Below are 16,746 nucleotides of genomic sequence, written 5' to 3'. Positions count from 1 at the left end.
GGATAGACAGAGTTCATTCTCCCTTGAACTTCATGTGAAAAGCTCGCAACCAGTCATGTAAACACACTCCAGGGTCGATATTATACACCTCTGTGTCGTTCTGCACCCACGCTCTCTCCATGCACCCTTGACTGACGCGTATCGTGGGTAAAAAAATCACTATGTCCCGACAAGAACTTTCCAACATGTCCAAGATGAACACGGTTTGCCTGCATCCTGTCTGACTGCACATGATGGGAAAGTGTGGATCGCGAGCAGCTCAGTATCCTAACGCGTTTGCACGATTTGCACCGTTTGCACGAATCGTCCATTGTCTATATTCAGCTGAGCATCCATGATACATCCATGAGCATCCATCACATACAAATAAAGGGTGAATGTACCGGCAGTTGGAACCCTCTTCGGTATCTAGATGGTGATCGATGAGACGCCCGCTGCCTTGCAACCGATCATCATCTGTGGATTGTGCATGTCCAACCACAGTGTGTACATGGTCGTCAGGTACTCTCCTAGAGTCCGGTGGTCACTTGATTTTTGAATCTCGTCCTACTGATGGTAAGCGTGCATGCCCTGGCTGAACAGCCGTTTGGGCAAGCCCTCGACCATGACCTCAAATTGGCTAATCTAAGGGTTCCATACTGTCACCGCGGCAAATGTCTGTACAAATAACTTCTACGGTTCCAACACAGGAAACCTTTATTCTGTTCATAATTCTGTGTATACTGTGTCCCTGTTGTGGCCGGTTGAAAAACCGTATGGCAACGCTGAATTCTGCCTGACACTGTCACTTGCGCCAGCCTCCCAAAAACTGCATAGCACCGCATGCCCCTGCCCCAAGTTATCTTCCCTTTTACAGTCATGTGACTTACCACAGATCACATGATCCCAATGTAGCTATAAATAGGCCATTTGACCGCAACAAATACTTTTCATGGACCCTTTGAAACAGTGAAACTTCTTCCACCAAAAGAATCAAAATGCCCTTCATCGATCGAGCGGGCACCTTCAGATTGATATTTCACAATGTGCCGCTTTTGTTTGTGATGATCTTCCAATGCCACAACATACGATCGTACAAGGTGGGTACAGTGCCCAAATACTGGTTGTGAATCTGCTGGGCCAATACCTGGTCCGTGAACTTGTCGAATTCCAACAAATGTTATCAGTCGTGTAGCTGCCACTCTCACAATCACCTGTTTATAATCGTTAAACGTGAGTGCGTATTCCAGCCGATCACCCAGCAGGACTTGGTAAAACAGCATGTGACCCTCCACCAACTCAAAGTGGAGCGAAATGCAAAATAGTTCCCGAACAAAGCATAAGGCTTTATGTTTATCTGCCATGGCAACGATTTTGGTTGAAAGCATACCCCATGCACAACAGACAATGGACTGGACAAATACGCTGGTATTTTTTGTTTTCCCATTCGCTTGCTGTTCTCCAGAAAATTTCACTCCCACTGATTATGATGGCCGTTTTCTTGATGATGGCATGACGAATGCGCCAACACTGTTTGGGTTTCATCGATCGAGCTTGGATTGTTTGTGATAGTCACTGGCGCACGTTTTTCACCCTCAGTGGTTCTCTCAGTCTCCAGAGACGATTTAGTTTTTGTTCGTAGACCAGCGACAGAGTGGATATGTTGAACATAGGTTTTTAAATCTCCACTTGAACAACCTGGTTACGACAATATTCCGATGGATGGTTTGTGTGGCAATGGAGCCCCATTCCTCGATGACAAAGCCATCTCACAAGGAAACGTGGCCGATGACGTACCACGGACGAGCGTCAATGATTATTATGATGTCCTAAGGAAAAGGAAAATAGAGCTCCTCTTTATGGTGATTATTCCACGTTCAAACTCAATCATAAAGGGATACTGCGAGTGAAAGAGGCTCCAGAGGTCAATCTCATGCACTCTCACACGGGAAAACCTCCTGCTTTGTCCACGCTTGCCAGTCACTTTGTTGTCTACCTGCCAGTATGAACCTTGCCCAGGTTCGAATTTACCTTTCGGCTGGACGAGGCCTTGCAAACCATTTGCGGATAGCTTGTGGACAACACAGTCAAGTTGGACACGATCGACGAGCACATAGCTCGCAGAAATACAAACCTCAACGAAGCAGATAAGCCGTATGCGTGAAACGATCGTGCGAGGCCTCCGCGAGGACACCATGTTGTCCGGAGGGATTAAAAAGTTGTTGCAGGAACCACAGGGATTTGTATCGCTTAGAAACAGCGCTCGAAAGACATAAATGTGTATAGACCCTACCCTAGTACTATATAAACGGAAAGGGGTGTAACGAAGAAACCACCCCCTGTTCGAATGAACTGTGCAGATCCGCGCAAACAGATTCGGGCCATCCGATTGGTGGGAAATATAATATACAGTGGCAGTGACCAATCGGATGGCCCGAATCTGTTTGCGCGGATCTGCTCAGTTCATTGAATGTCAAGGTCACTTATAGCCGACAAGTGAGTAGGTTTGCCAGCGATTGCCAGTGAAACTGCTTGCTTACTGTCGAGAAAATTACATGTAGATGTTGCAATAAGTTTTCCGGCCCACGGAATGCCGCAGCCGATCGAATCCAGCCTAGCACTGGTGCTGGCAACGTGTGTGGAATTAATAAACTAATTTAAAAGGTGAGTTTTCGCCGTATTTGGTGATCCATGATTTTGGCGTGAAATTGCGGAGGTAGCTGTTTTCGATGATTCGTGGCGTATAACTTTTGAAATAATGGTCCGATTGTGACCATTTATGGGTCGTTTTGTAGGGAAATCATCTGGCGTTCGATCCGTTGGCCTCGACGTTGCCTTAAAAATATTTTACGCCGTGACATGTAACTTTGATCGAACAGGGGGTGGTTTCTTCGTTACATCTCTTTCCTTTTATATAGTACTAAGGTAGGGTCTATACAAATATATGTCTTTCGAGCGCTGTTTCTAAACGATACAAGTCCCTGTGCAGGAACAAGGCATCACCATCGCCACCGTTCTGATGGCTTTTTGGGTTCATCATATCAAAAGGTGGTGGTGATATCAGAGCCTGGATAAAACACACATTTGAAATCGCTCGGCCAAGCCTTGGTGAGACTTGCCGGGAAAGTCACTAAAGTGCTGCCCGACATCATGGGCAACATCATGTAGAAAACAGTCACGTAGCTTGGCCAAAACGTGTGGAAGGTTAAAGACTTTTTAGCCAAATGAGGCACAACCTGCGATTACCCAACCACAAACATCGGTTTACGGTTGACATGTACTTAGTTTTGATGTGGTGATAGGTGTGGTGGCAATGTTCGAAGACACTTGGCTCAGGAGTTGGTGGTGTTTTCGCTATACCCGCTTCACTGGTAAGCATGGGTGGTGCATCATGACTCAAGTTACAAATACTTTTTGGAAGCAGGCACTATATAAATTCATTATTATTATGTTCTACAGATTAAGATAGAAATGCAGCAGAGTGGGTTCGGGTGATCCTAGCACATCAGCTCAGGGCCTTCGCTCCCTCTACACACAGCCCAGACAGTAAATGGGACAAGAATGAAGATTTTATGGATATCAACTTCTTTATATGAGAACACAACGTTTCGGAGTTAATGCTTACTCCTTCATCAGGTGATTGAGAATGGGGTACAGGGCTATATTTATATGTACAGGTAAAACAATAACAAAGTAACAAGTGGAATGACTTAACGAAAGCTGGAAGCCAGTATAAACAAGCGCTGATTGGAACCCGACAGTTATGATAACAAGGACAGAAGCCAATGGTAATACATTGCAGATGATGGGATATGTTTACATAACACAGGTAGGGGGTAAGGACGATGTACATGATAGGGGAAAAGGATGGAAGCCAATGGTGGGTGATGTTTACATAACACTTGATTGGTAATTAAGGATGATGTACATGACTGCATGAGAGTTGATGGACATGTTTACATGGGGGTAGATGATGTACAAACACAAGTAGATAAGGATGTACACGGGTAGATTGGCTATACATGAATTACATAGATAGAATGTACACAGATAGATGAGATCAATTTATCAATAAGTCCCAGGCACTTGGTAGGTACACTCCTTGGTCACGGTTGATTGCTGGTTTCTGTCTCCGGATCTCGATGGCTTCTTGCAGTTTCCTTTGGCGCCAGTTGTTGTTGTTGGTAGATAGTATCCTAGTGTCCTCCCATCGGATTGAATGTCCCGGGTTCTTGAGAATGTGTTCAGAGATGGCCGATTTCTGGTCGAGTTTGCTAACAGAGGTCTGGTGTTCCTTCATTCTGGTGTTGATTGGTCTCAGCGTTTCTCCAATGTATAGGTCGCCACAGTTGCAAGGGATCTGGTAGATGCATCCTCTCGGGTTAGGGTGTTCACAGCTGTGTCCTTTACCGTTGGCTTTTAGGTAGGTCTTTATGGTCTTGCCACTGGAGAAGGTGACATCGATGCTGGGTCCATCATCTGTGGCGTGGAGGGATACATCAAGGAAGGGCAGATGTTGGTTGGTCTCAGTCTCCATGGTGAACTTGATTCTTGGATGTTGGTCGTTGAGGTGGTTGAGGAGCTCGCTGGGGTCGTTGTCATTGGCAATGGTGGTGAAGGTGTCGTCGACTTTGCGGTACCAACAGAGGGGCTGGAACGGAGCTGTGGAGAGGGCTGCTTCCTCGAAGGAGGTCATGAAGATTTCTGTAATGAGAGGAGAAAGAGGTGAGCCCATGGGGAGACCGTGGATCTGCTTGTATATCTTACCATTAAATGTGAAGTAGGAGGTGTCAAAGCAGCTGCGGGCTAGGTTGATGATGCTGTCTATGGTGAGGTGGGTGTCCAAGTCATCTATCCTGTTGGGTTACTTGCTGCGAAGGATGTCCAGGGCTTCTTCTAGTGGGATGTTGGTAAAGAGGTCCACGACGTCGTAGCTGACCATGGTGCCTGTGAGGTTGGATTCTTTCAGCTGGTTGACAAAGGATGAAGAGTCGCTGATGTAGGACTTGCCATCTTTGCCAAATGGAGCGAGGAGACGTGAGAGGAACTGGGCGGTGTTGTAGAAAACTGAACCTCTGGAGCAGACTAGGATCCGGGCTTTGGGCGGGTTCTTGTGGATCTTGATGGTAGCTCATCCGTATGGGGCTTGGGAGTTGATAGGGTTCAGCTGGTTGAAGATGATGTCGTTGATTTCTCTCTTCTCATGAAGGTCCTTCAGGGTTTTCTTGTGTTGTCTTTCCAGTTTGGCCGTCGGATCTTTCTTGATGTTGAGGTAGGTGGTGGTGTCTGAGAGGCTGTTGTTGACGAGCTCGAGGAATTCCGGGGTGTCCATGATGACTGCTGCTTTGCCCTTGTCAGCTTCGGTGATGGTGATGGTGTCATCCTTCTTGAGTTCGGTGATGGCCTGTCTCTCTTGGTGCGTGAGGTTGGAGAGGGGCTTGGGAGCTTGCTTGATGGTGTCTATAATCTGGTGTCGGAGATAGTCTACGTTGCCATTCGGAGCCAGTTGTTGAAGTCCACTTTCAATGCTGGTGATGAAGGCATCTGTGTTGATCTTGGCGGTGACTGGGACATACTTCAGGCCTTTGGCAAGGAGGGACGTCTGAGATGGTGTGAGATGTTTACTGCTGAGGTTGATGACTGTCTTGGGGTTGGTGGTGTTGTTAGCTTCAGGAATGTTGGAGGTTCGAGGGCGTTGTAACTGGGTGAACTTGGTGATGTGGGTAGTTTTCACTTTCTCATGGAGGTGCTGCTTGGTCTTCTCTGCTACGGACTGGGTCTTGTGGTAGAGGTCACGCTCGAGGGTGTCTTGTAGGTGGCTTCTGCTAGTTTCAATGTCTTTTTGGAGGTGGGACTTGTGGCGGCGTAGGTGCTGTATCTGGTGCTTGACTATTCTGGTGCTGGCATTGTGGAGTATCTTGTTGATGGCAGGTGAGCGAGGGACAGGAGATGAGAGCTGAAATCCTCTGGGAACGAGGTTGTTGTCTCGGCATCGTAACAGGAAAGTTGGATGATTACTGGTTTTCACAATTTTGCTAATAGAACGGTTGATGGATGTAACTGCATCATACCAGATCGAACGGGTTATATGTTAGTCGCTCGTCAGGGAAGCGAATTCTGTTTGAAATTAAAAACACTCGATGAAACCCCTGGCTTGCGGGTCAATGTGATATGATGTTCTACTCTTGTCATCGAGGCTTTTCTTAGAGATGACCACTGGGAACCTGTGGTAATTCTGGGTTAATCATATTCTGGTATGATCGCCAACGTATTTTCATTTATGTACTACGAGATACAGTCGTCTCCACAAGCCTCGAGAGGTTGTAGATTTGATTAAATCTTCACTCAAGACCATTAATTTACCTCCATATTTTCACTTTATCAGCTTAAATTATACTCATTGACGTTTGACAGTGGACCAATTGAAGCTAATTTCTAACTCATAGGAACAAATGGGATTGTATCAAGCCACGGACGACGTGGCTAAAACACTTGAAACCATGGATGGTTGCATCAGGTCAAGGACACGAAAGACCAATTAGAACAAGAATGCGATCTGCGAGTGGGAATACACAAGAAGTACCATAGGCCCTCGTGGCTGCGAGCATGGGATTAAGCTTGTCGGCTTGTTGTCCACCATATCCTCGGGATAGGCATAGCCACTGAGGTGTCGGGACATGCGGGGGAAGATCTTAAATTAATCTCACGCTGATTGCAATGTAAAGCCTTAATACACGACCAGACCAGGGAGCTAATCGACGTCAAGCTGAACATGGCCGACGACCAAGTGTCGTCTCCGCTCATGGACGGTAAAGTCTTTGAGGAAGAGTTCCATCTGACTCGGAAGCCCGCCAACCAAGAACAAAGATCTTCTAAAAGACTCACCTTAAACTGTTTCATAGATGTCAACCTAACCTGACCAAGCTGGTTCAGTTTAAAGGAAAATGTTTTGCATGGCATTCGTATTCCAAAACTCTGTGTCTGAATTTCCGCTCGTTTCCTTCCCACCAGCAGACCAGCTTTGGTAGAAGAGGACTGAGTAATAAATCTATATATGGCTGATTGGCTGACCACGCTGTATTGTAAAAAAAAGAATTGCCTCTTCCATAAATGTTTTCAGCGTATATCAACCCATTCATCGTGATAAGCGTTGTTGAAACTACCTTCGGACATCATGCTTGACACCTTTATTCGAGAAAAAAAAGGCAACAAACATTTCGAAGCGATAAAGCTATTTCGCTGATAGGCCTGTACACTGGATTCTAAAATAATTGGATGGTGGCTCCTACAATTGTTGTCAGTGTATGTCTAGGAACATCGTGTTTGTATTTTATTCGAGATGAAAAGCAATTACACGTCTTCGACTTTTGAGCGCCAAGAGCGTCTGGAACCAGCCATCCTACTTCCGGTTAAAAACTGTCTCCAGACGTCAACGGCACTCCGTTCGAATATGTGTATGGATGGATCTATAGACCGAGCCGAGCTTAGGAGGAGGATGCAATCTCAGGATAGATCCATTAAACCGGAATCAAGTTCCTGGTAGTGCGATCGGTTGTGTCTTTCGGTTTCGTGATGTAGAGATGCGCGGCTGTGCATTAAGAGTTTTTCGTATCCCGCCGTTGGCTCAGTGTATTCCTTGCACACTTTGAGAGAGAGGATTGGTGTTTGTGTGTAAGGAATGAGGGTCATATCAGTTGGGTCTCTGATAATGGCCTTTCTGAGCAGGTGAGGGAGGCTTCGTTCCAATAAATAAGCCTGAGAAGGAGTATGTAACGCCTGGCTTCTTTCCCTATCAAGATATCCCAAGGTGCCCAGCGGGAGCCATAACACGCAAGGGAAGTAACTCCTCCTCCTGTTATACCTTCCACACGACTCCTACACCCTGGTACAAGGGTGCCGATGCCTGCCGACAAGAGGGCGCCACCTCGCACCTGGTGACGATCACATCTAAAGAAGAGCAGGAGTTCCTTGTTGGCACTATCAAGCAAAGTGCTGGTAAGTTCACTCATAATGTAACGTACTCGTGTACACCGACCGATACAGAGTGTTATGCAGTAAGAGGTGGTTGTGACAGAAAGAGAATAGTACTGACGGAGGGAAAATGGTTGTGACAGAAAGAGAATGTTTCTGACATAGCGAAAATGGTAGTCAGAGAGAAAATGGTAGTGACAGAGAAAATGGTAGTGATAGAGAGAAATTGGTAGTGACAGAGAAAGGTGGTGATAGAGGGAACGGTAGTGACAGAGAGAATGGTAGTGACAGAGAAAAAATGGTAGTGACAGAGAAAGGTGGTGATAGAGAGAATGGTAATGACGGAATGAATGGTAGTGACAGAAAATGATAGTGATAGAGAGAAAGTGTTAGTGAAATGTGGTGGTGTGAGAATAACACAGCATGACACACGTTTCTGATGTGGAAGTTACCTACCATGACCCAATTTAATATATTCTACCTGATGTCTGTCATGGCATCACGTTATATTTCTAAGCTGGTATAGTGGTTCTCCGTCATTCCCTGTTCTCAGTGTTCAGTGCCGCGGGAGGCTATGGCTGGTACACAGGCGGAAATGACGAAAGGAGTGAGGGCCACTTTGATTGGACAGACACGGGCCTTCCATACCAGAGTGTGTACAGCGACTGGCACCAGGGACAGCCCAACAACGTTGCCAACGACCAGAACTGCTTGCTTCTTCAGTACGCAAATGTTAACTATGAATGGGGAGACGTCGACTGCGACGAGGCACACCCGTACATCTGCGAAGTGGAACTGCCTGTGGTGTAACAAGGCCACAGTTTATTTACTCAGTATTTACCTTTATACCATGTGACAGCTACCCACATTCAAGAAACATTGCATCTCCAATATAACACTAATAAATTGAGGTATATCGACCCACTTGTTAGAGCCTTCCTTCCTGCGTTTTTTTCTCACGTTTTGGTCACTTCATCTTGTTTCACCATGTAAACTAATGTAATGTGGGTATTACAAATGAAGTGAAAAGCAAATTTAAATTGTTTCCTAAGGAAGCAGTAAGTGAGGGCCTAGTGCACGTGTTTTTTCTAACGTGTCTTTCTGATATCCAATTTGCACTAACCTCGTAGAACTCTGAGAACTGAGGGTAACTCTGCGACCGTGCGAGCAACGTAAACACACCCTGAAATATGTGACGTTGTTGACGTTATTGTTAGTGGAATTCCGGGTTGCTATGGGAATTCGATAGGCATGCGTGTTTCAAATATGTCTCCTTCTAGTGATAAGTATTCACATTTGACCTTACAAAGTGAAGTGTTCACATTTGACCTTACCAAGTGAAGTGTTCACATTTGACCTTACCAAGTGAAGTGTTCACATTTGACCTTACCAAGTGATGTGGTTAGAATCGCTGATAATCATAATATGAAAATCGGCATTTTCTGGGAAATGAAATTGTAGTGGAGCAATAAAAACACTGTGAACTTTCAAAATGTTATCTCTTAAAACTTTCCTTCATTTAGTAAAGCAACAATTATGTTCTATTCTAATAATCTTCATAAAAGTTGTACACACTTTGCAAGTCAAAACATTGATTACAGAACAATCTCATTTCCAGTTTACTGACTTTAGTCCTTTTGCACAACTTAGTGCAATAGCCAGTCCAGAATTTTTAGACTAATTCAATTAATTGGATACATCAGTCTTAATCAGCATGATTTGATACCTCTAAGTACTTGTATACTGCAACAGTACGCTCCTTCTAACCGTTGCAAACACGCCATTAAGCGTGCTCTGTTGTCCAGCGAAGCCAGGGGCAGTCCGCATTTTTTAGTTAAAGTATGCTGCCTAAACCTCGACATAAACTATAGGAATATGATGCTATTAAAGTTTAAAACTAAAATTCATCTGTCGTATACAGGACGTATAATGACGTCACCAAACACCTGCGTGACCTCATTTCACAGGAGGCAATGACCTCGGAGAACACTTTGTTGGTGACTCATCTGACTCGCACCCCCCATCGGAAATGGGTTCGGGATTACTCACACTGACTGGGGGGTTCAATGGCCGCGGACCCGTGGGATGACACATCTGGTGTGACTCATAAGGACTGGGGGGTTCCATGGCCGCGGACCCGTGGGATGACACATCTGGTGTGACTCATAAGGGCTGAGGGGTCAATGGCGTTTTTCAGTCAGGTCGATAAATCTCTGTATACCATTTTTTCCGATAATTTTCTTGCATCTGTGTATGGTCAGGGTTTTCAGGGTAAAATCACACACTACTGCCTGAAAATTGTAAACCTGAAACTTTCATGTCATACTCCAGTCACCTAACAAGAGGATAACTGAACGAACCGCTTTGCTTTGAATGAAACCCATGAGGTGATGCATTGAATTTCTCAAAACATCCGTTATTATTGTATCAACATTGATTTAATTCTATATATCTCCCAATTTCCACAATCGTACATCGAAAGTACAGTTCCCCTACTTTTTTCAAGAGTATATTTATAATTTCCTGGACACATTTGTCTCGCAAAATCAGGATGGGTTGTTGATCGAATGTGTTATTGAACAGAAGCAGATAATACAGGTGCTTCATTGTGTAATACAAGTTTGGGTCAAGGCAATCACTCAGAGATTACAATGATGACTTCCTTCCGTAAAAAGATCTGTAATGCATGGATCTGTGCTGGCTGTTGACATTATGTGATTGAGGATAATCACATTCACCACATGGAGGTCTAGAACCGCATCCTTTTCCAGGTCGGAAGGAATGCCTTGATGAAATTCAACGTAGGGATAAACATGGGTTTGAATGGCCATACACAAGGGTTGCCATCGTTTGTAGAGCCAGATAATACATTCATAAGGTTTAACGTTCATCCATTCTAGAAGCTGCTTCACTAAATAGGTTTCCCACACGAGGTCAGGCCTGACACAATCATGGTACATGGCTAAAATAGTCTAAATTCATCACCCACATGTTGCTCCTGCGGCTGCTGCTGCTGCTTGAGATCTTCTCCGGAATGTTTTGTTAGAATATGACGGGACAAGTCATGAGCCTAAACATATTGTTTGGAGCATACGGGACAGGGATGCATGTTCACACGTCCTACTACAAATGACACATTTTAGCCTTTTGTCTCTGATTCAGTGCAGTTTTCCCTCTGGACGACACTTTCTCACTTCAACTTAGCTTTAACCTGTTGAACGACTTGTTGGGTGGGAGACGTGACAGCAAAGGTGTCTGTAGAAGTGGGTAGGTCCATCTTGACTCCATGCTTCTGCGCATGACAGCGACTGGGTAGGACGTGTGCCACGGAGGTCTCTCCATGGGAATATGTTTGACTCAATATCGAGCCAAAATCGGCTGCTTTTGTCAGCCAAACAAGGCAAGGAAACGTTGTACAGGTTTTACTGTACAAAAACATTACGTTTCTGTGTGTTTAAGACTTTTATTGCTCTTGAGTACTCTGTTAGTCACTTGTGGCAATGTGGAGTATATTCCTGGCCCCGGCCCCCGGCCCACCACACGTCAACAAACCACGCTATCAGTCGACCCCATGGCTGTAGTCGGACTTCAACAGACAGACGAAGAATCATCCAAGGTACTGAATATCCTAAAGGAATTAAAATCCGATGTTAAAACCCGTTCACTAGATTTTCAAACTTTGAATAACAAACTAGACAATATGGCGACCGAAGTGCACGAGAAGTTCGAGAGACTGAAACAGAAAATCAACACCTCAAAACAGAACTCTCACTTATGAGAGATCGTCTAGATGACTTCGAGTGCCTATGTAGACGGAATAATCTAATAATTCACAGAATTCCAGGTGCAGTCAACGAGACTTGGGAAAAGTCTGAACAAAAAGTGCGTGATTTTCTGTCTGACACTCTCGATATTGAAAGCGTTAAGGACATCTTCATAGACAGGGCACGCCGACTAAACATGAGAAAGAAAGATTCGTCAATCATTGTTAAATTTGTAACAACAACATACAAGACCTTTGTATGTAGACAGGCGAGAGAAATGTTACACAAGCACTCACAACACCGAGTGAACGAAGATTCACCCGGAAGTACAGATTCTCCAAGGGAGGCAACTCCCAACCAGGGAAGCAACACTCCACAAATGTGTTGCGAAGGCCAAGGTTCACTGGATATTCTTTCGTGGAACATAAAGGGTTGAATAAATACCAACCAGTCTAAGCAAACTTATCCGCAGTACTTTTCGTTACACTCCACTACTGAGTCTAACAAAACCTTATGGGAGGTCGCGTCAGGTAACCGTTGAGATTGACCAATAAGAACACAACTTCCCAAATCGCGAAAGTGCACATTCGCACATACCTTTAGAACTTTTTTGTATCTCGAAAAGGTTCGTAGCAGAACGATTCCGAATGCTATTTAGCGTATGCTCGCTTCTGGGTGATGAACATAACCATACCATGTACAGCGTACGTACAACCGTCACAACGGTGAGTAAACAGTCGCTGAAAATGGTGTTTTGGGCAATATTCAAGGATGTTTTCTTGCTGAAATATTAGCTAATGGTAACCATGCATGTCAACAGAAACCTCAAAGCGTATATACTACAGGTCAAATAACTGTGTTATATGAGGATTTTTGTTTGTGGAGAGATCTGTGTCAGTGACGTGAATATTTTGAAAGTCCCCCCGATCCCTAACTAGTAGCCGTTGTCTGATTGGTTAAATCTATTTAACCGTCTCACGTTTGATTGGACGGTCATTGGTCGCTCAAAGGTTACCTGACACGACCTCCTTCTAGGTTTTGTTAGACTCAGTGGTGGAGTGTAACCGTCGACACCCCCAGATCCAATAAAGACCAATCTCTGAATAATTATGTAAAAAAAAATCCAGGCATACTGGTATGGAGATTAATTTGGAAAAAACAAAGATTATTGTGATCCGAAACTCAGGATATTTAAGGCACTATGAAAACTGGTTCTTTGAGGGTAAAAAAAATGAAGTCATGCTATTTTATAGGTATCTTGGCATGGTTTTTACTCCTAGGTTATCATGGACTAAGGCACACCATTGCCTTCTCTCTCAAGGTAATAAAGCACTTATATCTATCTACTCATTTCAAAGACATTTTGGTAATCTGTCAGCTCATTATACTGTGTTATGGATCAGAGGTTTGGGGAACATTAAGATTTGCAGAAAATACCTCATAGCTGGCATTCCAGTGCTATGATATATTGAAATCTGTTGATGATCTAGGTACGACCACATGGGCTACAAATATAAAAATATCTTATTTACCCTCGGTTTGGGGTTTGTATGGATCACACAGGATGTCGGTGATAGCAAGGCATTTATGCAGCAATTTAAACTTCAGCTCTCTGATAACCTCAAACAATCATGGCCTGCCACTGTTGATAACCTTTCAGATTCATTTGCCTAAAAACACTTTACATCATTACTGCCTGTAGAAAGCTACCCATCATTATCAATCTCTCCCTATCTAAAATCGCTTCTAGCTAAGTTTAGGTGCAGCAGTGTTGGGTTAGGTATAGAGGTAGGTAGATATAATGACATTCCAATGGTTGACAGAGTTTGTTTGTACTGTAAAGCAGAAAATTTGAAATGTATCGAAGACGAAACACATGTCCTGTTGGATTGTAAATTATATAATGATGTTAAATTATATAATGAGGTTTATCACTCCATTTTTGTATGACAATGTCAGCAAACAAGATTTAGTACACATGCATAACACTTACGAAACAAATATTATCCTAAATGTCTATAAATTTCTGAAATATGTACATGAGCTGCAACCCTGAAAACGTAAATCCTATCAATTTTATGTTCGCTTATCTCAACGAATCATGCTTGTTCAAAATCATGACAAGATGTCAGTGCTTGTAAAATGCGTGTATCTACGGGTATGAGTTAACCACCCTGATTATCAGGAGAGGTTTGACAAGCTTTTTTTCTCTCTGTTAAGTTCATGCTGTAATTAGGCGCCGAAAACTATCCCAGGACACAAGATGGCAGATATTGGGTATGCACAGAGCTGGTTTGTCGTGTCGTGCCATCAGTAGAGAATCATACTGTGATAGGCAGAAATTGGGTATGCACAGATTGTTTGCCAAGCACCATGCCACTAGCAACGTCAAGGACAAACCAAGGTCAGGCCAACCTCGGAAAAGCATTGCGAGAGATGACCGAGCCCTTGAGCGGTTAGGCAGAGTGAGTGAGTCAGTTAATATCTAACGTCACATCGGCAGTGTCTCAGTCATATCGTGACGAGAACATTTAATACTAAAATGAAATACATGTATAGTATAAAAACCTGTCAGCGAAGGACAGTAAAACAACCTGAATATCTCAAATGAGATTAAAACTAGTGTGGAAAGTTAAAAATAATATCACTATTCGGACAATACAATATAAAATCAGGCTATAGATTGCCAGCAGAAGGTAGATCACCATACTAGGGACCATGGGGACTTACAGTACCTTTGCTACCTGCATGGACCTTAGTCGGATTTACATCATCCCCTCAGCTGTTAGCACTTTAGACACATCTAGCCAACAATTAAAAATACAGATATACTACGACTAAGAACAGTGGAAAGTTTAAATTTACTGTGAATGTTTTTGGACTTACGCACCCTCTCAGGAGGACAATAATTTTACAATACTTCAACCCCCTTTGAGGGTACAGCCACCAACAATTCAAGTTACGAATCTAAACTTCCAATAATTAAAATACATCTATTTACACAACATAATTTCAAAATTCAACCCAAAAATCAATTTCGTTTAAAAAGCAATAATTAAATGAGACCTAACGCTGGTAAAAACATCCTTATTTGTTCAAACTGTAAAAAACTTATCCCTTGTGATGGAGAATTCAACACAGTCAAGCAGGATATGCTTGACTGTGACTCTCTCATCAGGGATACAAAATGGAGGATCCTCACCTTTTAAAAGGTATGAATGAGTATATCTAGTATGGCCAATACGACATCATCTTAAAATAACCTCTTCAAATCTGGACTGACAGCCCAAGTAGGTGTAACCAATATACGGTTTTATTTCATGTAATTTATTTGTACCTACTTGGGTGTCCCACTTCTTCTGCATCAGAGCAGGGATGTAGGTTCTAATGCAAGCTTTGTAATCAGTGTATGGCACGAGAAGTGGTGTCACAGATTTGTTGAGTGCTGCCTGCAAGATCGGCCATTGCGTTACCAGAAATGCCAACGTGGCTGGGTAACCAACAGAATACGATGTCGCATTGGCCAGTAGCAAGTTTATTATACAATTCAATAATTTCAATTAAAAGTGGATGTTTACAAGAAATATTTTTAATAGCCTGAAGGCAAGAAAGAGAGTAGGAATAGATTATATGCTGTTTATGTTTCGGGTGTCTTTCAATATAGTTAAGAGCCGAGTGTGGCGTTAGCTTCAGCTGTAAAAATAGAACTGTTGTCTGGTAACCTAGAAGATATTGTTCTAGATCCAATGACAGTAGCACAAGCTACTGCGCCACCATCCTTCGACCCATCTGTAAATAAGGATTTATAATTGCTATATTTATGTTTTAATTGATTTTATTTTTGTTTATATTGTAATTCATTAGTTTCTGATTTTATAAATGTGGTTAATGTTAGGTCGACTTGTGGCCTAACCAACTGCCAAGGAGGAAAGGAAAGAAGACGGGAGAGAGATATGTTTTCCAGCTCAATGCCGGCCGAAGAAAGGAATAATTCAATTCTAAATCCTAGAGGCGGAACAAGAGAAGATTTTTTATTGTATAAATCCTCGTAAAGGGGATTGAAAACACAGTCGTAGGCAGGGTTAGATTCATTAGAGTATAATATAGTAATGTACTGTAAAGCTAACTTAATACGGCTCTGCTCAAGAGATGGTTCACCAGCCTCAACATAGAGACTGTCAATAGGTGAAGTTCTAAAAGAACCAAGACAAAGTCTTAGACCTTGGTGATGGACAGAATCTAATAGTTTCTAGTTGCTTTTCCAGGCTCCGCCATATACGATAGAGCCATAATCAAGTTTTGAGCGGATGAGTGATCTATACAAGTGAAGGAAGGTAGTCTGATCCCCTCCCCACTTTGAATTAGAAACAACCTTCAACAAATCGAGTGCCTTCAAGCCTTTGGCTTTTAGGGATTTAATATGGGGCAAAAAAGTCAAATGTGAATCGAAAATAAGTCCCAAGAACTTAGCCTCCTTGACAACTTTGATAGGGGTGCCACTTAGAAATGAACTAAAAGTGTTTTATGGTTCAACTTCTTTATTATACAAGGTCACAAAGTTTCGAGACAGATTCTAGTCTCTTCTTCAGGTGAGGTGAGGATAAAACTAAAGGGTTGTAGTATATATATACATAATAGTAGACCGATATCAGTGGGTAACAAGATATACAGGTTTGTATTAATTGATGTACAGGTTTCGATTGATTGATGTACAGGCTTCAACTTATGTACAAGCTTCTACTGATTGGTGTGCAGGCTTGTAATAGATTAGGTTAACGAGTTACAGGTAAAGATGTTTGGATAAAGATTAGTCACTGAGTATCAGGTGGTTCCATGCATTGGGTAAGTAAACACCTCCGTCTCTGTTGATTGAGGGCTTGTTCCGCTTGATTGCAATGGCTTCTAGGAGCTTCCGTATTTTTAAGTCATTGGCGTTCCTAGCTAATGTCCTGGTGTTGTCCCAAACAATCTTGTGATTGGGGTTGTGCATGATGTGTTCACATACAGCAGACTTCTGATCCAAATTTTGAAC

The 16,746-nt window shown here is 43.2% G+C and overlaps 1 protein-coding gene across 1 annotated transcript in view; it reads left to right on the top strand.

Moving 5' to 3' along the window:
* Positions 1-9,853, top strand: part of LOC137273064 (uncharacterized) — a 30,627-nt gene extending 20,774 nt beyond the window's left edge. The window contains exons 7-8 of the mRNA XM_067805512.1: positions 7,777-7,974; positions 8,504-9,853. Coding sequence (XP_067661613.1) covers positions 7,777-7,974; positions 8,504-8,760 — 455 coding nt within the window. The 3' untranslated portion in view covers positions 8,761-9,853. The remainder of the gene's footprint in view (positions 1-7,776; positions 7,975-8,503) is intronic.
* The last annotated feature ends 6,893 nt before the right edge of the window (positions 9,854-16,746 follow it).

Source organism: Haliotis asinina, chromosome 2 (assembly GCF_037392515.1).
Source record: "Haliotis asinina isolate JCU_RB_2024 chromosome 2, JCU_Hal_asi_v2, whole genome shotgun sequence".
In the NCBI taxonomy this organism is placed as follows: domain Eukaryota; kingdom Metazoa; phylum Mollusca; class Gastropoda; order Lepetellida; family Haliotidae; genus Haliotis; species Haliotis asinina.
This window is presented reverse-complemented; position numbering and strand designations above follow the sequence as displayed.